The sequence below is a fragment of the Ambystoma mexicanum genome, chromosome 5p (assembly GCF_040938575.1).
Source record: "Ambystoma mexicanum isolate Mex_15411 chromosome 5p, UKY_AmexF1_1, whole genome shotgun sequence".
Classification (NCBI taxonomy): domain Eukaryota; kingdom Metazoa; phylum Chordata; class Amphibia; order Caudata; family Ambystomatidae; genus Ambystoma; species Ambystoma mexicanum.
This window is the reverse complement of record NC_090930.1, coordinates 110,889,838-110,913,005: the sequence shown is the minus strand read 5'-3', so window position 1 is coordinate 110,913,005 and position 23,168 is coordinate 110,889,838. Positions and strand designations below refer to the sequence as shown.

Genomic DNA, 23,168 nt, shown 5'->3' with positions numbered 1-23,168 from the left:
GGCTTGTACCAAAGGTGAATTTGTACTTACACTTGCAGTCTTAATTGTGTGTAGTGTTTCCAAAGGGTATTTCATATGATTCTGCCAAACACCACTCAATCCATGCAGCTCATCTGAAATGAGTGCCTTTGCCTTTACACTGCGAAAAAGGGGTTAAAGTTGGGGTTGTTGATACTCCTGACGGCAAATATGTGCCTGATTCAAACCTGTTTCTGATCAGGGGCTACATTTTGAACCCAAATGACTCGAGAATTCTGCACTTTCTTCAGAACCTGGTTCCTTATTGACCAATCAAACTGTACCTGGAGTCACAAGGTACAATCTTCTAGCACAGAACTAGATAGGGAATGGCATTTCTGCTGGACTAGGAAAGTGTAGTTTGTATACTGCACCATCAAGAAACCGACGGCCCTCCCTCTAATCCCCTAAAAGACGCAGGATCCTTCTGTTTCAGAGCAGCAGTGGGGCTGGGAAAAGAAGACAGAAAGACTAATTGAACTAGAAGAAGACTACAAGCAAGATAGGCCACATGGTCAAGTGCCACCTATGGATGAACTTATAAAACCAGTTTGAGTGAGGCTTCTTAATGGACACTAAAAACTATGCCTATCTCTGGGCACGTGCAAATGAAGACACTAATAACCTTGCGACTTGGAAGCCCATATCTATAGTGCTATGGTCAACAAAAGAAAAATGTATCATGATAACACTTACAGCCTGTGTTATGGTCATGTTAATACCGGTATTATGGTACTTGGAGAGTTCACATCTGCTTAGTATACTGTTTCCTACTGCAAACCCCACTTTGTCTCCCCTTTATGTGCATTCTCACACTCTTCGACCACATGATTTGAAACATCAAGAAGTTTACCACAATAACACATTCATACAGATCATGAATGCCACAGATGCGATCTTGAATAAAGCCAACTGTTAGGTATGTTCTCACCTACCACAACACAGTGAAAAAGGATTGGGGTGGTACAACTATCCACTTCCACTGTCAACTTATTGCTATGCATATTTTAGAGCCCTATTCTTCGCCTGTTCTTTGGGAAGAGGAACAATGGTAACTTTAATGGGACAAACATCAATGAATTTGATTGTCTGGTTTTACTACCCCTAGGATGCCCTGTCTTTGCAAATGAGAGTACAACAAATATTGCCTCAACTAGGAACTCTGATAAACATTCTAGACCATATCAATCTATGACCTCATTCAAAATGGCACCAGTAGGAAACCAGTATATGGTTTCACCATATATAAAGCACCATTATTAAAGCAGAAAATAAGGATCCCAGTACATGGGCACATATGATAAGTGTGTGAACACTGCTGTTTTACGGAACAAAAATAGGCCTGTACACATTGGCGGACCCATATATTTTGTTTGTGGTAAAGAAGCATAGCCCGGTTTACCGAAAGATTGGAAGGGGACTTTTTATCTAGGAATAGTGCTGCCTGGGGGTTTATGTCACATCCACTGCAGACATAATGAAATATAGGCCTAGGAGGGGAACAGATGATGACACCCCCCTCCAGGTATTGGGTGACGTAGCAAAGGCCATGATTCGTTTTTGGACTAAGTCCTTAATTCATGAGAAATTAGGAGATTGGTGAGAGTACTAGAGGACACTATTAATGAGACTACTGACATCTTTTTCAACATGACATTGGAACAAAGAGCAATTAAGCTAGTGGCTCTTCAGAATAGAATGGTGTTAGATGTCATGTTAGCTGAATGTGGTGGTGTATGCACAATGGTCGGTTCTGTGTGTTGTGTGTATGCACCTGACTCCTCCCCAACAGTATTCCAAGCAATAAAGCAATTACACATACTTAGTGCTGAAGTTCACATCTCCAAAATTGGAACATAGGAACATGGGCTTGGAAACTGCTGAAAAACTGGGGTTGGAAAATCTTCTCAGCACTTGCTATTATCATTGGGATAATACTATTTTCTGCTGTTGCATTCAATGTTTGCCTATCTTAGGTTCTGCATTGGGTGATTGTTGTTCTAAGTCTCAAATGAAACTTAGACTTTGTCCTCATCCACCTGTAAATATAACTAATGCCTTGATAATGCAGGACGCCACCATCAAGCAGTTTATGTTTTTTAATATAGAGGACAGTGATAACTGGTTGTTCTGATGATGACGATGATACATGGTCATTGTTTCTAGCAATATGTTGGCTTAGGCCAATAGGAGGGTTTGTAAAAATAGATATACCTTACATTATAATGTTGGCCTAAGCACATACACATTGAACCACGCTATCGCAGTTTCTGAAAATCCCATCTTGTTTGCTTTGCTCTCATTTTTGAGTTTTCATTCTAACTGTGGTGTACACTTGCAAAGTCACTGCTTTTGAAGCTTCCGTAAAGCATGCCCGCACACAGGAACGTCATAATCACTCAGCACGCTGAACTCTGCAACAAAAAACCTTGAAGCACTGGAATAAACGTAGCTAATCTGTAAATTAGTTTTCATTCTGTCTTCCTTGACTGTCTTGTTTTCCACAGCTAATTGTGAACGTGCAATGAGACAATTAAAGAGAAGCACAATTTACTGCATATTCTGTTTTCTAAAAGGAACAAACTACTGAGTAGACATGCAGACTGACCTTTTAGCTTAGCACAAACATAGATAAAGTAGCACGATTAATATTACCTTGTACTGAAGAACACAATATCCTCCGACATCCTTTCTGCTTTGCTTCCTAGACAGTAAATAGTCTGCAGGGTGACATGCAGTGTTTGACCACATGTTGCCATAGTGAATTTCCCAGGTTCATGGGTCTTTATGTCACAAACAATTATCATGTGGTGAGCTAGCCCGAGTTCATTATGGTATTGTAATACTGCATACAACACCCCTATGCCCGAAAGGTCTTTGCTCACTTTTCCTATGCTTGTATGCCGTGCATTTGTAAAAGTCAGTCCATGTTTGAGTGCAAATAAACTGTTGTTTATACCTTTGTTCCTGTGACTGGTGTGTCTTCATTGTTTTACAGTAGCCTCCTATTTTTGGACTAACACCAGAGCTCTGGTTCTCTCTAGGCTGGACTACTGTATCAGCCTCTGTCTAGAACTTCCTGCTTCTACTCTCCTCCCTCTACAACTCATCCAAAACAGGACTTGTTCTTTGCCTCAAGCCCACAGATCGTATCTCTCCAGGACTGAAATCTCTGCACCAGCTCCCAGTAGCCGCGAGGATTATGTTCAAAACCCTCTGCATTGTCCACTAGGCCTTCTGGGTCCTGGGGCCTCAATACCTTCAACTCTCTCTTCTTAAATATCTAACTTCTCAAGCTCTTCACTCATCTGCCTCCAACTCCCCAGGGTCAGTCGTTTCTCCAAGCAAAGAGTTGGTGACAGATCTCTTTCTTCGGCTGGGGCCTCCCTCTGAAACTTGAGGAGAACACCTCTGGTACCGGAAGCATCTCAAAACCTTTGCTTCTGCTTTCTCTCCTTCTCTCCCCTGCTGAATTCCTGGCAAACCTATAGCTGCACTAATCCCCTGGCTACCCTCTGTTCTTGGGCCCCATTCCCACCACCAGTTGCACACCTGCACTGCCCCCCTAGAAACCCTTGCACTGGGGTTCTGTTTCTGTATCCCTACAGCCCCTACCAGCACTTAACACATGATGTCTGCACTTACCCTTGCAATTGCCACCAGCTGGCCACACTTACTATTTATTCTTTTATTTATTTTTTATACTGCACTGCAATCAATGCATGAGATTAAAGTTGTTATCCCTAGAAGATCGACTTGGGCCTTTCTTCGCTAGCGGGTTGTATTCTCTCTGGTGTAAGCATTCAGGGGCTTGCTTTCAGCATAAACAGTTTTCTACTGTGAGAGATTAATCAGATATGTTTAGGAGTTGAGGGTTCTGCTTCAATTCTATGATCATTCATGGTCTGAAATAACTCAGTTCATGAGAGTGTTTGTCCCTGCAGAGGTACATCAGCATTTCGGTCAAGGGAGTGGCTGGTCTACTGAGGATATGGGACATGGGGCCTTATTACGAGGCTATTAGCGCCATGGCTGCCCCCAAACTCGTTCCGACTTCGCCCTGGTGAATGGAGCAATTACCGGTCCATTCCAAGTTTGGCGGGACCGGTAATTCCCCATTCACCAGGGCCATTCTCCATTCCCATTTGAGCCCCCATAGGGCTGAATGGGAATGGGAAAGGCGCTAATAACAGTACCGCAAATTGCGGTACCGTTATTAGCTCCAGAGTCCCTTTGCAGGTCCCATCTTTAACACCTGGAAAAACCAGCCGTTAAGGGAGGACCCGCAAAGGGAACTCGTAGTTGGGCGGTAAGGGATTACGGCACCGGTGCCCTTACCGGTGCCGGTAATCCCTTACCGCCCACCTCGTAATGAGGCCCATGGTGTCGAAATGGATCAAGGTAGCGATGCATTGATACAGAAGATAGCCATAGTTTATCCATGTACGTACAATGGCCTAAAATCAATAATTTGGACAAAAGAAAGGTGAGAATCCAACAAAATATTTGGATTATTGAAAGCTGCGTTTATACATCAATATCATACACACAAGTTGGAAGAGACAACATACGAAGATGTAACGGCTGACTTTGTAGAAGGGCTGTACAAGGGCTGTTGCCCAAAGTACAAATTTAGCTCAAGAGTATGTTTAGGTCGGAAAATAAAGCACCTTTCTGGACTGTTTTCAGTTGTAAATCATAGTGCTTCTTGTCGGGAGCAGAAGAAATAAATAGAGTACAAATGACACTTGTGAAGCATCAAAACAAAAGAAGTGATCGTTGCAAAGTTTGCAATTAATCTTAACCGTTGGAATAGCTCTGGACAATCCTCATGACCATCAATGTAAGCCTACGGTAGCATTACAGAAACGGTAAACACCATACACAAATCAGGCTTGGTCCCACCCCAAAAGGGTCAGTCCCACCCTAATTGATTGGTGACATCCCCTTTACAGGAGACAATAAGCAACCCTATCGATGTTTGCCTCATTGGACATCATCAATGAAATGTGGATTGGGTCTCAAAACACAGTATGCACAGCACCCACGTCTGGGCATACTCGTCCCACTCGGAGCGACTGAAGTAAAACAAAAAGAGTTGATGGTCAGAAGGTTTTGAATGAATCTTATTCTCTGACATAGCTTTGGGCAACCCTGCATTGTTCTTCAGACAGTCGACCAATTATGGAAATGGGAAATACCTTAAAGCAATCAGGCTGGACCCACCACAAAAGGGGCAGTCCAGCCTGAACTGTTCACACAAATCCCTTCTGCAAAAGACACAGCAACTCTAGACATTCTGCCACCTCTTTTTCTGGAGGAAGGAGGGAGGGGTGCATTACATTAGGATGAGTTGGAGACATTTTAGATTGAGTTGATTTCATGATGTGGTCTGTTGAGAAAACCTAGTTATTTTAGTTGTGAAAACTAAGTGGAAACTATTTTTAGTTGTGAATCGTAATGTATATTTTTAGTTTGTGAATTCATTAACATCTTTTGTTTGAAAAAATGTGTTTTTGTTTTGTTTAGGAAAACTTCCTTTGCAATTTTTATTTTGTGAGAGAACACCTCCTTTGTTGATTTGTTGTTTAGTTTCTCTGGATTTTATATAATGTATTAAACATTCCCTTTTCACTTGTTAGCTGTAAGGGAAATGATTTGCTCCGATTTTTGTCACCTGTTTTGCAGGTTCTGCTGAACACATTTAAGGTGGGCATAGGAAGATGTATCGCAGTGGTGCACTTGGTCTGGCCGAATTATCGCCGGATTACAAATGGCAGTATGGTGGTGTTGGACCCCATTTATGGCGGTATGATGGTTTAGATGCCATTTATGGAGTCTATAGGACTCCATGGGGATTTCAGAGGAATTAACACTCCCTTTTGCCAGAGGTTTCTGATTCACCCTACCTCCAGACCCATAGTTCAGTGGTGTGGTAATGTAGCAGGAGTGCTGTGGTAACTCTGTTACCAATGCATTACCACTGTTTTTGGCCACATCACTGAACTCATAATGAGGCCCATAGGGTTGCCCATCAGCAAGTACAGCCATGTTGATATGATGCATATGTGGATGTTGAACTGTTATCCGCCTTTAAAAAAATCTGTAGAGGTGGAGGCACAGTTTTGAAGTTGGTTTGTCAGCTATAACACATCGACACTCTGCCTTGTTCTTCAACAAATGGTGCTGCTGGTGTTTGAAGAACTGGTGGTGGTCCCATTGATGATGTTGGGGCTGAAATTGATGGTGGGAATAATGTAGTAGAGGAGCCTGCACAACAGAAGGAGTCATAAAGACAGGAAATAATGAATGAGACACTGTGTGAGAGTATAGCAGAGGAGCCTCAGAAGGTGCCGGAGATCATTGGAGCATTAAGGATTGGGGAATTTGGGGAGTTGGGGAAGTCTGGCACATAGTCATTGTTCTCTTGTCACTACAATGTATTGTGGGTGATGCCTGCAGTACCTTTCTATGACACTCACATACATTCTGCTTCTATGGTGGCTGTATCTGTCATGTTGATGAATGGTTGCTCGTTCTAGTGGGCTACTGTATATGGCAGTCTCATTCCTGTGCATCATGTTGCTTCATATAGCTCAACATTAATGAGGTAAACAGATTGGTCCATGGCTTCCCATGGGACACCTTTTTCACTTCTCTTCCTTACAGTACTTCTCCACCTCCGTCAGCTCTGTTGGTCCTTTTCTCTCCAAATTGTTCACAACATCCTCTTCACTTACTTCACCTTCTTTCTGCACCCATTACTGCTGGTCTACCCACCACCTCTTGGTTTCTCCTTCTATACGTCTAGATCACCTCCACTCATCCATTCTTTATGGTTGTTCTCGCCTCCTCTTTGCTGCTTCTTCTTGACTCATACATCACCATTCTTCCCTCCTGTATGGAAGTCCTTTTCTACTACCCCTTACTGCTGCCTGTCTCCTCCACTGCCTGCTTTCTAGCCTGCTATGATCTTCTCCACTCCTCTTCTAGTTTGCTCTTTAGCACTAATCCAACTCACTCTTTGCCTCCTTGCCAATTGGCCATGCACTATAATGCACTATATACCTCTAACTGCGGACACACACACTACTGTGTGTTTGACTCTCCCTTATTGTCCTATTAAGGCATGTCCACACCTCGTTTAATTGGCCAATCAATTGCACCTGTGTATGACCATGCAATGATTGCCGTAACCTGCTCCTCTGCCAGGGAACTATTGATGTCCCAGCTGCTTCTTTTTGGTGTATAGCATCAGTCTGTTGTCCACAGTTGCAGCAATGCAGCTTTCCCTCTTGGACCTGTATTCCTTCTTGTAGATTCTATGGATGCATGCCATTTATTGCATCGCCATAGTAGATACACAATCCATTTTGTCACTGACTCAGACACATGCAAACCCAGCAGCCTAGGTTTGAATGTCTGTGTGAAGCACTATGGGTAGCAGAACGTGCCTTGTTTGTTACCAGTCCTCAGAAATCATTGGGGATATTCCTACATTCACAGGAGTTGCCTGCAAAGTCTAAAGTGCAACATTCATTTTGCTCTTCAGATGCATAGTTTCCTCTGTTCTCATAAACCAACTCCTGCAGGTGTGAAACAAGTGCATTTTTTCAATGTGAGTCCTCCAAGTACATAGTTAGGAGTTCCCTGATTAAAATAGGGCTAGGAGTGTGCCTTATGACATGTACAATAGGAAGAGGAAGTGGAAAAGGCCTTCTCTTGGTAGCTGGGGAGCATAGTCATGTATAATGTATCCCTGCTCTGTAAGCACATGCAACTTATTGTCCCCTCCCCTGTTGAAACAAACAACTTCTAGTTCTCTACTATTGATGTAGGCATGTCTCTTCGTTCCTCCTGTATAGTTTACCCCATTTAGTGCCTGAACCTGTTTATTTAATGTTAATGTTAATGATGCGTTATTTATATAGCACCTTCATCCAAAGCGCTTTACAGAGCACATATTTACATACAATATCACCCAACCGAAATTGGTACTCATTTATCGACCTCAGAAGGATGAAAGGCTGAGTTGGCCTTGCCGGGATTCGAACCTGCGACCTGCAGATCACACTCATATCACAGCAGCGAGCGCTCAACCCGCTGGGCTATCTTACCGGCTAAGTAAGATTTAGGCTGGTGAACATCCAGGCAACTCTTGCTTTGCCTTGCTATATTTTCAGGGATATCAGAATAAGGTGACTGGAGGTTGTCAACATTCCTAGAGGGGGTTAGGTAGCGAAAGATGGTGATGCATCCGCTGCATACTGCTTCCATAGCCTGCATCACAGAGTGGGTGAGGGCACACAGGCTCTAACATCACCTCCAGTCCTATAGACCATCCTACAACATAGAACATCATTACAATGCTCTAGGAATGCCATTTGTATTACTAGTTGCTATGATGGTCTGATGGGTGCTGCCATTGCTTGATGGTGTACCATGTAGACACTTCAGGGTCTCACAGGTGTTGCAGAGAAAGATTAGACATAGTGAGCCCATGTTGGTATTCTTTGCCACCAAACTGGGGCATGCCTTTAGATGTTATGTGCCCTTTCAGATTCAGAATTCAGGGATGCCGCAGGCGTCCCACTGTAGGAAGAATAATCCTTCCTTCTTACAGCCAGACGCCCCAGGCGTCCTGCTATAGGAAGAAAAATCTATGTTTTAGCACCCTGGGTTCCCGCTTTGGGAACCAGGGGTGCTAATGGCCTTTATCCCCATTTCAGGGGCTGCAATGGACGATTATGGTCCATAGCCCTATTTATTTATTTATTTATTTATTTATTTATTTAATTATGTGTTTATGTATTTATTTACAATGCACCAATGCCCGCAGATCAGGCTGTGTGGTTACAGTATTTGCTGCGGAAGATGAGGTGGAGGAAGATAGCTTACTACTTGCTGAGAAAGGAACAACCTTTCTGAGAGCATTGCGGTCATTGGATTTGTTGTGAAGGTCCTCCAGCTGGTGGTGGTGGTGGCTCTTGGGGAGAAGGGATGACAATAACTAATGCCATTTTTAAGCTAAATAGCAGTTTTGATTACATCCTTCCAAGTATGTACTGTGTACTTGATTGGTAATGGATAATGAGTACTAAAAGGTGTAGGAGGTGTGCAAGGGAAATTTGAAAGTGCCTAGATCAGTAGAAAATGCAGTTCCAAACTGTCTTCGAAGCACGGATACGATCACGAAGTGCAGACGCCTTTGCAAACACATCACCATGCGTGCAAGCGTATAGTCACGTGGCACTGTCCAGAAGGTCTGTGATGAAGTCAGACATTCCCGGATGTCTATGGATGCAAAGTTATTTCAAAAAATTGCAAAAAGTGTAAAGGCATGTTAAAAATGATGATACAAGGAGGGAAATGGCAGAGTTTTAAGGTGAAAATTTGTAAATTGGACACAAATATTGCTTATTGGCTAAGTATGATATTAGTAAATTGTAGGAAAAAAGCATGCACTGGTAAAAACCCATGAAATTCACTGAACAATCTTTGTTAAAGGGACGTTATGGTTAAGTTGCACTACTAAAAACTGATGAAATTCAATGAAAAAACTTTATTAAAGGGACGCTATGGTTAAGTTGCACTAATAAATACCTTTGAAATTCAATGAAAAATCTTTGTTAAAGGGACGTTATGGTTAAGTTGTACTAATAAAAACCTATGAAATTCAATGTAAAAACTTAGTTAAGGGGACGTTATGGTTAAGCTGCACTAATAAAAATCTATGAAATTCAATAGAAAAACATTGTCACAGGGACATTATTGTTACAGGTAAAATTGAAAAACCTCAGAAATTCGCCAGTTATGGTAAGCTAAGCAACATTAACTTGCGCCATCATCATCGGAAAATGTTAATAGCATTAAAGTTTATCTTCCTGTATACAAATGTATTGTGTGTTTTAGGCCTGCTATTGCCGTATAACTGGGGAATTTCTGAGGTTTTTCGGTTTTACCTGTAACCATAACGTCCCTGTGACAATGTTTTTCCATTGAATTGCATAGGTTTTTATTAGTGCAACTTAACCATAACGTCCCCTTAACTTTGTTTTTTCATTTTTTATATATATATTCACTAAAAAAAGTGTTAATGGGACGTTATGGTTCCAAGTGAAACCGAAAAACCCTTGAAATTCGCCAGTTATGGTAAGCTAAGCAACCATAACTCTCGCCACCACTGTGCACTGCTAACACTAACACCCAGGACATCAAAGATGACATCACAAATGTCATTGATGACATCACTGATGACATCACATGTCTAGCTCCCTCTTTTTTTGTTCACTGACATATCTAAGCCAGGTGGCTTTCTTCATTGTCAGTCAGGAATAAATAAAAATAAAACATACTATATTTATAGACCTTACCCTTCTCATATGCTCTTACAATACTTCCTTAGGGTACAGTTACATCATATGATAAATATGCACGGGAGAAGAAGGAATCCTGAAACACAAGAATCTTTTCTGTGCATGAAGTTAAATACTTAGGCTATGAACACTTTCTGGTAATACTGCAGTTTTTTTTCCTTACTTTACGTTCCCTGTATATGCTTCTATTTGTATGCATTGTGGTCTCTTCATGTGTTGTGTGTAAAAGTACAATTGTGCAGTAAGGGAAGCATTCGTTGGAACTTATGTTTCACAGTATGCAAAAATCTGTAATGGAAGCATTTATCATTTTACTATTCAACATGTGAAGATTTCGAATATTGCACCTCTATGGTGCATGCTGCAGACAATGCCTATGTTTCTTTGTGAGTTTGTTCATGTACTGAAAGAACTCAGTAATGCAATAGTATGTATAGAAATGCATTGCTTAATGAACTATTTGGCATATACTTTCTGCCATTATTATAATGACAATCCCTTGTGGAGGCTGTGCATGAAAACTAAATACATGTGATGTCATTAGTGATGTCAGCAATGGCATTTGTAAGATGTCATGGGTGTTAGCGTTAGCGGTGCACGGTGGTGGCGCAAGTTATGGTTGCTTAGCTTACCATACTTGCCAAATTTCAAAGGTTTTTTGGTTTTACCTGGAACCATAAAGTCCCGTTAAGCAGGGTTTTTTTTGTGAATTTCATAGGTTTTTAGTAGCGCAACTTAACCATAACGTCCCTTTGACAAAGTTATTGCTATTGAATTTGATTGGTTTTTAGTAGCACAACTTAACCATAACGTCCCTTTAACAAAGTTATTGCTATTGAATTTGATTGGTTTTTAGTAGCACAACTTAACCATAATGTCCCGTTAAAAACATTTTTTTACTGAATTTCATAGGTTTCCAATAGTGGCACATAATCATAATGTAAATGAACATTTCACTTCATTGCGCACCTTCCGAAGAATGTCACATGACCATATGCTGACGCACAGCATGGTGATGTGTCCGAAAACCCATACACAATTCACAATAAGATCTGTGCCTCGTGGACATTGTGGAAGTACATTTTTTGTGCTATTTATCTTAAAATGGCATCAGCTAATGCCATCCCTCCTCCCCAAGAGCCACCACCACTGCTGTAATCAAGGAGCATGAGAAACACTGCCCCCTACCTTACACATAACACATGCACACCATTTTCACCCGTCCAACTACCCCTCCATATTACTGTTTGGTGCCTCTTTCCTCAGTTCCATCCGCAACTTTCGTTCTTGCCTATCCTTCCAAACAAAATGTCTTTTATTATTAATGTGTTATAGATTAACATAAGCTTTTCACATTTCTTAAATTACATAAAATAAATATTCTTATTATATTATGTGAGAATATATAGAGCAAAAACATTTTTTTCAAACGAGAAAGAAAAGAAAAAAGAAAAAAATGACAGTAATATCCAAAAGGAAAAGAAAAAAAGAGAACATTTCAGATAAACACATCTTCACCACAATTAAAAGATGAAAAATATCTGAATAGTATATACTTAATGCCTTATAAAAAAAAAAAATCTGGTAAACAATTACTAGTGCAGAGACTTATTGATTCATAGATAGAGCTCTAGCAAAAGTTAACATACTTAGACAGCAAGATGACTTTATGCTTATGTCCAATGATTACTCTATATTCAACCATACGTTGCACATTGCAATGTAATGTTTCAGTCCCTTGCATTGATCGCCCTTAACCAGAAGTCATTGCTACTAACGTGGTCCAATCTGTGGACAAAGTCTGCATAGCATGTTGTATAGACTTTGAGCATGGGCGGACATCTGGTAAGGACGTGTTTGCCACTTTCAGTCTCTGATCTGACCATGCACAATCGGCAGGAGCGTTCGGATATGGTGAGATTATTCTTAATCCCATTTATAGCCAGTACCTGGAGCTGATCAATCCTTAACAGGAGAATACATCGTCTCAAGCGTGGTGAAGGGCAGAGATTCAAGTATGGTAATGGTTTCTTGAAGGTATAATTCATATATTGCACAAAGTTATAGCGCTTTAGATCTTCCAAATGCACAAAATTGTTGATCCAGTCATACAATTCAGATTTCTTTGATGGCGCTCTGAGCGAAGAAGCTGTATCCGCTTGTTGTCTTTGGGTCCAACCAATCGTTTCAAGATAACAGTTTTTTCATAAGTAGATATGAGGAGGATTTATTAATTTCGCAGTGCATTGCCGCCAGCAAGAGATTGTCTGTATGAGGTGTCATTTTTAAATTCAGTTCAGCTCTTTTTCTGAGTACCTGGGATTTCCAAGAGATGATGCCCAGTTGTAATCTGAGGATGGACATGGGTATGCAAGCCGGGAGTCCAAGTATTTTTTCCAGTATTTTCCTTCAAGGATCTGCAGCCACTCCATGTCCTTCAGTTGTAGTGCCTCAAGGCCATGAGTTATCATTGGTGCTAGCACCTGGAGGTATAATTTTCATGCTGCCCAGATGATGTACCCACAATGAGATGTAGAAAAGCGCGATATATCAGGGCTGTAACATGGGCCGCTCTCGTGATTCTGGCCTGTTTACACATAGTGTATTGTCCCTTGGGCTCGATCTCAATGCCCAAATATCTGTAGTAAAGGGTGTCATGAATTGGAGTCCCATGTATTTTGACACTCACTCGTGGTATCTTCTTGGAACTAAATACTACCATCAGGGTTTTATTCAAATTGATTGCCAAGCCGTTGGTTTGAGTATAAAACCATAGCGCCTCTGCTGACCTTCGGATTCTGCTGATAGTATAGTCCATGATGACTAAGTCATCAGCGTATGGCAGGACCAGGCAGTGAGCGGTACCAATCTTAGGGGGAAGTTGTGTTCCAATGCTAATATTTTAGGTATATCGTGGACAAACAGATTGTATAATATTGGTGCCGTAACACAGCCTTGTTTTACTCCACGATTTTGTCTGATCTTGTTGGTCATGTTCTCCTTGGAGTCTAACTTCTGGGAGACTGTAGTATTATGATGTAGAAGTTGGAGGTAGTGTAGTATTCCTTTGGGGCAACCCAAATTCTTGAGTTTAGACCACAGTAACTCCCTGGGAACTAGGTCAAAGGCAGCCTTAGAGTCAATAAACAGAGCATATAGGGGCGGATTACCTGCTGTTCTGGCCTTATTACAAAGGATATCCATTACAACCAGGTTGTGTGTTGTGGAATATCCGCCCCTAAAACCGCATTGAAATCGGTCTAAAATCTTTTCTCTTTCTGCCCATGTTTGTAACTCATGTAGTAGGTACGCTGCGAATAATTTGCCCGTGCAGTCCAACATGGATAATAGACAATAGTTACCAGGGTCCCTGCGGACTCCCCTCTTATCGACAGGGACCAAGGTTGCTGTCTGCTAGGATTCCGGAATACACCCCTCGTTCAGGATCTTTTCTAATAGTATCTCAAGTACTTCTGCCCAGTATTCTGGATTACTCTTTAGGATAACATTTGCTAGGCCATTAGGCCCAGGAGCTCTCAATGTTTTAAGCATTTTTATCCTGGCAATCAGTGATTCAACTGTCACCTTAAAAGGGGCAATATTCCTCTCCTGGAACTTGTCATGGGCTGTGTGGTTGCGGGTTTTCAGGAATTCCTCCCACTGGACTATACCAATTGGGTTAGACGATGTGTTGTTGGTATCTCCCTGTGCCATGCTCAGCAGTCCCCATATAGATCGAGAGTTCCCTGTGCAGAGTGTTTGAACTGTTTTTTGCCATTTAAGTAATTTAGTTGTGTAACGTTTCTGCCTGAGCCATACTTTGTAAGCGTTTTTCAGTTTCTTGCTTAGATTCAAATAATTGTTCCATGTGATGGATGCTTTACGCAGCTTTCTCAGATCTGCTCTTAGGATTTGTTTAGCGTCTCTGATTTCAATGTCAAATACGTTAGTAGACTTAACTTCAGGGGCCAACATATTTGTTTTAACAGTTGCTTGACAATACAAGAATGATGTAATCCAATCTCATTGCTAGTCATAACAAGAAGCTCAGCACGACCCATGTTTGACTTATCAATTGTATATTGTGCAGTTCTTTTGATGTTTTTATCGGACCAGCGAATATTAGGCGAATGGTTCGTCTTCAGCTCTCCCAAGGGTCTGTTCTGTACGTGCTGTACCATGTAATTGAATGTGAGTGTAAGAGTTGCATGATCACTCCAATCATTGTCATTAATCTTCATGTCCGTGACCCAAGTGGCCATAGAGAGGCTGACATAAATGTGATCCAATGTGGTTCTGGATTTGGTATTACCCCATGTTGGTTGTCCCGGGTAGTCACTGGCGGTTCTACTATTTAGGATTTCAAAATTCCATGACTTGAAGAAGTTGAGCGATAATAATCATTCAGAGTTTGCATCTGCATGTCTCATCTTGCCTATACTCTTCTACAGGGCATTGTTACTTGTGCTCACATCTCCAATTAAATGGCAGTTAAAGTCAGCAGCAAATATTACCAGATTTTTCTTTACATCTGTCATCCAGTCAATCAACAGATCATGACAGGCTTCCTGGATATGATCTTTGTGGGAAGATTCAGGAGGATTATATATGTTAATCAACAGTATTTGCTCCACTATGTCTTTTCCAGGAAGTTCCAGTTCCACTGCTAAGACAAATTCATCCATATTCGTGTGGATACGGGTGGATCTTAGTGGATGTAAAATTCCGATGAGTAGGACTCCATATGTTCTTCCCCTCTGCCACTTTTTGTCCAATTCCTGTGTCATCTTTGATGTCATGAGTGTTAATCTTAGCAGTGCACGGTGGTGGCGCGTGTTATGGTTACTTAGCTTACCATAACTAGCGAACTTCGGGGTTTTTCGGTTTTACTTTGAACCATAACGTCCCTTTAACAAAGTTTTTTAACTGAATTTCATTGGTTTTTAGTAGCACAGCTTAACCATAACGTCCCTTTAACAAAGTTTTTTTTTACTGATATATATATACACATCCCAAAGGTCCCAGACAAGATTGCATGATATTCTGTGCAGATAACGGCTTTAAAAAATGTTTGCAAAAATAAAAAAATAAAAAGATTATTATGTTGAGCACTACCTGATATCACCATACATAAGGTCTCTTTCCTAAACTAAAACTTTATTTCTGTTTATACATTTTTGCTCTCTCTCTCTTTGGATAAAATAATTGGGGGAAGGTGGACATCCATGGGCCTTTAAATGCCCCCTGTAAAAAGATTTGATTTTGGAAACTCAACAATACGACGGGGGTGAGACATGTTATCATGGGATCACCTTCCATTGAAATGATGAGAGCCCTGCAAACCACAAACGGGCTGCGGCTGCCAATACCTATATCTGTAAACTGAAACTGTGTGCATCTTCAATCATGTGTTGCTTTAGCAGAAATAATCACTTGAAGGCTTTGATCTAAAAATGTATTTTTTTTCTATAAGGCCATAACTATGTACACATAGCAACCTTTCAGCATATGATATTACATGTTTCTCATTTACATTTATGTTATATACATACTGCACCCCAATATGTCTATCCCACACACACACTCATGTGATGATTTGCCATCTGTCGAAACCCTACCTATTTTTTTATTTTATTAAATAATAAAACGATAGAGGTAGTTCCATCTCTGAGAGAGTAATCTGCTGGTCAGATTCCCCTTTCTTAGGCTCCATGTCAAAAGCTTAGCATGTATCTGTTTTGTACTTCATCAGTATCCTGATTTGCAGCATCTACACTCCAAGTGGCAGAGAGCAGGTTCATGTCACAGGTGCCTACTTGACAGCTGCAGTGACAGCCACGTCTCTATGGTGCAAAGGCTGTATTTGAGATATGCACACATGTTCCACAAACTGCATAAATCTGAGGATTCTGTCCTGGTGGCACGTTAAACTGGAAATATAAACCATATCTGATTTAGGGTATGGTGGCCAGTATCTCTCATAGTTATGCCAGAAACCTTCAAATAAGATCACGCATGTGCCAGATTTGTGGGCCATGTTCAGCTTTGGAAGGGTTGTGTGGATTTGTTCCAGACAAGGCTCCCACTGCCCACTGGCAGAACTGTAGACTTGGGGGATTTCCTCGCTGTGTTGTTTTGTAAAATCAGGTAATACCCATTCAACAGGGACAGCTGCTGCATTTCTAAAGGCATTTGATTCTATTGAGGGGGCGGTTGTGCTCTCTGGGGGAGCTTGCAGGAGCTGTCACTCGATGCTTCCTGTTCCCTCCACTTCCTCTAGAGCAAAGCAAAGCACTTTGGGTGTGATATCAGAAGGGCTAGTTCCATGTCTTACATGAGCGGGGATTGGACCTCTAAAGCAGGCTAGCTTTAGTTCAATCACCTCTTGACATTTACTTTTAAAAGAAGGGGCCTGCCACCACTTCTTTGATTCATCTTGGAATTCATCACTGGAATCTAACCCTAGAAGAAGATTTTACTGGACCCTGTTGAGTGAGCAGCCCTTTCTTAAGTGCTCCAGTTGTGAAATGAAGGCATGTGTTCCAAGGCATAGGTACGCTCTGTCTCCTTATCATCCACAGGGACCATAGGAGGTGAACTGTGCTGCTGGACCGAGTCTGCACGATGCCTGAAGGTGCCATCCTCCTACGTGTTTGGGAGTCCAGGAAAAGGACTAGCCTTGACCCTTGAGACCCTTGAGTGGGACTCACAGCTCCTAAAAACCCAAGCAGCCGACATCACTGTGTTTTCGAGCATGTGTCCACTGATCCTGCAGGACCCTTTGTGGCTGCCTTTGAGATTCATCATTCTGCATTCCGCTGTTTGCTGTTTGACTCAGTTCACCGTAGCACAGCGCCAGTTGAAGTGTGTCATTGCCTCGGCTTAAACCAATGAAGTATGCCTTGCATTGCTCAAGTCACCAATTGTAAAACCAGCTTCACCATCACCACTCTTGTAAGTCAATTGACCCTATCATGGTTCTCCCAAACAGTGACCTCCGAGTCTCTGCATTGAATCATCTCACCTGCACATCCTAGTACCCACTTGACAGCCATCGAGCCTTGACCACCAAACAAACCTGTTACCACGTTATCATACAGATTGAGTATATGCTTTGAGGCTGCAGCTACCTTCCAATTGACCCAACTCTATGCCAGCTTGCTGCCAATACATCACGATTGCAGCATCCTCAAATCGAGGAGAACCCGTGAACCACGCAGAATAGCTTTGTACGATGTTGTCGAACAACCAAGACATTTGCAATGGTATTATTGACTCATTTCTGCCCTGGTCAATCTTTAGGCTCTAGAGACTGGGTAGGTACTTTTAATCTATTTTGAAACCTCATGACATATCCTTTGTGAACATAGTGATCTTTTAATGATCGTATCTCCCCCTCTCTCATTACCCAGACTGCTGCATATTTTCTATCTTTGCATGTTCTGTGTTCTTTCTTTTGATTAAATAATACATTTGTATTCAATCTTGAATGGAAGTTCCATTATTTTAGACTGTTACATTTTGCTGTGTGGGTTGCTGCTTAGCCACAATCTCATCGCTCGCGAGAGTATAGCCTTCCCTCTGTCCACGTTACCACAAAAGGCAAAGGACGTATATCTCATAATTGACTCTGTTTTACCTTTTTGATTATGTTGGCTCTTCATTTATAGCGTGTGAGGTCTGATTGGGCTCTTTAGCCTGCATTCATCCATGTACTCTTGCAGGGCAGAAGTCAATTTGTCACAACTCCCCACACACACAAACACACACTGAAACACAAACACAGACCCATGTACTCAATTGACAAACACAGATTTTACACACACAAACATACATTTCATGCTTAAATACACCCACACACATACATAAAAACACAGAAAAAGAACAGACACGAGTAAGTGGTGTTGATGTTTTGTACAGGGCTCGGGAGGATAGCTCAGGGGCAATGCGCTCGCCTTGGAAGCAAGTCGACACGCAGCAACACAGGTTCGATCCCCAGGTCCGCGATTAGAAACCGCTGGGTATTAAGCGCGTTATAAATAACCTATCATATCATACAGGGGGAGCGTGATGTGTAGAAGTTATTAAGGGCAGCTTTGAGTAATATGGGTAGTTATACTCAATGAATGTCACCGACTCCCACAAACCCATGTCACCTACCATCACCCGAATGCAGGATATGGACTTCGACCTGCCAAACAGCTACGCCCCCATGGCAGCGTGATACACAGCAGACACGCATTTTACCAACCCTCGCACGCCAGCAATGGCCGCGGTCCTGTCAAATGCCAAAACCCAAACATACTTGCACACACTCCACACACAGCTCGTCAACACGCAGGTAAAGTTAACTCTTCACTTACCTCAAACAGCCAATCAAATAGCATTAACTACTCTGATCTCTCTATTTCCAGTGACCCACCCAGCGCCCCACGTTGTTTCTTGCAAGACCACTAGAGACAAAAGGCGACAAATGCACTATAGCAAGACATATTATAGTCCTCCCCCCACCCTCTCACACACACATGCTGCACTAGGAAAACAAATAGCACATTCCTACTCCAAAGGTGGATATACCTACCACACGATTACACAATCCAGCATGGACTTCCCTCAGGGGGGAAGTCATTTTGTTAAACTGTCAACAGTGTCCACCAACCCAGTATAGGCTGAGTCATTGCTCGAAGGGTGGCGGGGTCTCTGACTCGCACAGGTAAGGCGCAGAGAGCTGTGAGCCAGGAAGATGGTCGCGCTGGATGTATCCTTCAGCCTTCGCACTCTGCTGTGCACAAATGTCATTGAAGGACATACACTGAGCAAAGAATGCATATTGGTGCATCTCCTGCTCACAACATTTCACTGATTTCGATAAAGATGAAACTGGTAAATAGAACATTGCTTCAAATATTGAAGGCCCTGAAACTCCTTACTTAAGCCGAATGGAGGGGTAGAGGGAGGGATCTGTCAGAGTGGGAGCATAAAATGAATGATAAATGCACCAGAGAATGGGCCACAAAGTAGTCAAGTAAAAAAAGAAGATAGAGGGCTATGAACAGATGAAATGGACATGTCTGATTTTACAGAGCGGGAAAAGTCTGAGATACTTGTGTGGGAAGTTCTTACAATGGAACTCATGTTTTTTTTTCTCTTTTAAGTTGATTGGTTATGTTGTATGATGTGATGTACAATTTGTGATGGTTCTGATAACCATAAGCAAATTAAAAACATTTAAAAAAAGACCAGTATCTACCAGTCATACATGATCTGGGTAATATGAATGCAATGTGTAAACTACTTTGACTTTCAGACATTTTGTAAAAAGAAAAACACGTTCTCTTCTGTAGAATAAGGATGCCAGTTGTACAGATCATTTTTTGAAAAGTTGACCTGTAAAGATTATGCTTGTTAAGTTTACAGCTTATCGCCAACATCTTCTCCCTCAATGCAGAAATAACAATTTCTTAAAAAGACGCTGAATCCTAATTACAAGAAATGTTTAATTATACAACATCCTCATTTTTATTTTAAGCTGGATTTTTTATTTTACTTTGTATTCAACCTGTACAAGCAAAGAGCTGTGCTAGTGAAACCTGACATTTCTGTGGAAACATTTCCTCTGCTCGAGCAGTAAGATTCCTCGGAATCACAACAAACATTCTATTGTGCTCTCATTGTGCTAAGCACGTATAGAATTATCTAATGAGATTGGAGTGGCTCTATTCATTTGTGGGTCTGTTAAACAATGCATTTACCTGCTCCCAGAAGCACCTCACATCTGTTTCTCCTTTAGGAGGATGTGATTTATATCACAGCTATAACCTTATTTACTTGACCAAGGCAGCTCTGCCCTGCTTTAAGCCTAGAATGATGGACATCCACTAACATTCAATGAAATAGACCCAACATTGGCCATACAAATTGCTTGGTCACAACTTGTCTGTACAAATAAGCCCTGTGAATCACAACATTAGTTCGACATGCAATGGAAAGCCGCCTTAGCTCACATTCACGATTGGCTCGACGATGGAAATGTCAGTCCTCCCTGAGTTGGCGTTAGAGGTTGATTGGGCACTCTGCGATTGGTGGCCTCTTTTGAAGTTGCAGTTCTCGGCCCAGGCATGCCTGAACGGAGGCGAGATGGCATGCAGGGCGTGGCTCTGTGCCATGCTCTTCCGTCGGCACACACACAGGAGAGACTTGAGTTCAGAGCGGAAGCTCTCATTCAGCCAGCAGTAGATGAACGGGTTGTAGCAGGTGCTGCTCATGGCGAACCAGTGGAATGCGAAGTAGAGCGCGTTGTTGGTGCTGATGACCTTGCTGGACATGAGAACCAGGTAGCAATTCAGCGGGAACCAACAGACGGCGAAGACCACCACCACCAGCATCAGCATTTTGAGGGTCATCTTCTTCTTGCGGCGGTGGGCGAAGTACTGCTCCATGGTGATGTCCCCAATGGCGTTACGAAGCCATAGCTTCTTGGCCACTGTTGTGTATGTGACAGATATGACCAGCAGTGGTAAAACGTACAAAAGCACAAAGGTGGCTAAGTCGAGGTATTTCCAAAATAAGTCGGGCGGATGAGGAAAGCTGTGTAGACAGACCATCCGGACGGTGTCCCTGGAGAGGAAGGGAAAACAATTCTTAATTCACTAAAATAAGAAATACATATATGCTTGGAGAGTGTCAATTTTTTTTGTTCAGAATAAATGAAATATTGATCTATTTTTGATTTGATGCTCATTTTCATTTGCTACTGGTTAGAATATAATGCAAACACAGAAGAATGAGGTGTAGTGTAAAAAACACAATGGCTATCCAACTATTTGGTTTGGGTTGATTACATCTAATCTAATTGCTCAAAGGATAATTGGTTGATTTTCTTTTTCGTTGACATATATATGTGGCAAAATTCGACCCACAAATTTTCACTAATTCGTCTTCGATCAATTTGGCCGCGCACTAATCTGCTAATCCCGACTATTCATCACATAGAGATGTTTACAAACATACAGGAATTCGCAGAACCTAGCATGCCATCCTTATTACTGTTGATGTCCCCGGATGCCTATTATTGGTCTGCCAATGAACGGTGGGGGGTTTCTTATTACTTTTCAGAAAACTATGACAGATACGCTGTGAGTTGGGATCTGCCCAGGTGGGCCCTACATCTGAAGTTAAAAAAGGCTGGGCATGGGCTGGTCCACCTGTATCTGAAGACCGGCAGCACAAAACATAGGCTGCCTGACAACAAATATCAAGAGAACTCAGGATACTGTACATGTTCACATGAAAAAGAGGCACTGATTTTGGCTTAAAAGATCAATTTTGAAAATAATACATAGATTAAGGGAGATTGGAAAACTGCATCTCATTGGTAGCTATGATATGGAGAGGTGGGCCATGGTTAAGGTATCAGACAGAAAGTATGAACGTACCCCCATGTAATCTTTGTTAGGGCTTAATTTAATGTTATGGAACTTGTTGAACTCACATACACCCAGATGTGTATCCTTTTTTTCAAACTTTTTTTTAAACATTGTTTGTAGTTTCTTCAACAAACTTTACAACTTTCATTATTATTTCGTGTTCATCATATCATTTTACATACAATTTTTGCATACAATTTGCAACAGTAGAAATATATAAAACAACTAAAACAACTAAAGGTTTTCCCGTGTGCAGTTCGCCCCATTTGCATAAAATATCTACATTTGATGGAGGCTACCTTTCAACAATAGCATAATCACAACAAGTAATTTTGCACTATGACAGCAACATATTCTCAGCACAAAGTTCAGCTTAAACCATAGTTTCTCCAGTTACCAGTCAGATATGTAAGCTGTTAGATTTAAAGCCTGTAGTATAACTCATTTGCTCTTAGTATTTATATCGCTTGCATGTGATTGACCCCACAAACAATGAGCCCCAAAGAGACAAATAACCACTAAATTAGAGAAATAACCCCAGACAACATTTTCAAAGAAAATACAGCTTGTTTCTGTTTTTTGTGGTTTTTTTTTCTAATTCAATGTTTAGAATCGACAGAAATCTCGTGAGCCGTAAAATGGCTTTAGTGGAGTTCCTCCACATGCATGCGAGCCAGAGCCATTCTCTTGTAGCAACCAAGGCTCCCACTGATTCAATTCCAAATATTTCTTTGTGTTCTGTTTGAAAGTATGCACAATAAGTAATCAAATGCTTTAGGGACTCCTGCATACAAAGCTCTTTGCAGAATCTACAACCATCACCAAGGAGGGCTACAGTGTACGTTGACCAGTTTTTTATTCTATCTAGTGTTAACAGTTGGTTTATTTTAAACCTCAAGTATAGATCTCTTGCTTTAGGGCATGGAAATTGCAACATATAAGACTTGTGCGGTAAGGGACTTGTGGAAAATGTGTCCGTTTCTTTGTAGGTTTTAAGTTTATCGATAGTGTTTAATGTTTTACTCCAGTCGTACGCAAAGAGGCAGAGTTTGACATGCGCTTGCCGAAATTCTAGGTCAGCAGGGGTCAAGCCTAAATCAGCCAATAATGCGGCCATTTTGTTTCCAATAGATGGAGGATTGGCAGCATTTAGCATTAACCCCAGATCCTCGTACAGAGAATTTTTCAGGGAGAATAGCATTTTTCCCAAATTGGATAGTTGCCACCAGTTGTAACGGGCAGAAAAGGACGTTAAACCCAATTCCTGCCTTAGTACCACATTAGGCAGGGAATTAGCCAACCGCATTACTCCCTTCCATAGGCGTCCTTGTAGTTGGTCGAGGAATTG

The 23,168-nt window shown here is 41.6% G+C and overlaps 1 protein-coding gene across 1 annotated transcript in view; it reads right to left on the bottom strand.

Annotated features, from left to right (window-relative positions):
* Positions 1 to 19,921: 19,921 nt before the first annotated feature.
* The window catches only part of LOC138480769 (G-protein coupled receptor 83-like), a 91,995-nt gene continuing 88,748 nt past the window's right edge, over positions 19,922 to 23,168 (bottom strand). The window contains exon 4 of the mRNA XM_069612514.1: positions 19,922 to 21,011. Coding sequence (XP_069468615.1) covers positions 20,390 to 21,011 — 622 coding nt within the window. The 3' untranslated portion in view covers positions 19,922 to 20,389. The remainder of the gene's footprint in view (positions 21,012 to 23,168) is intronic.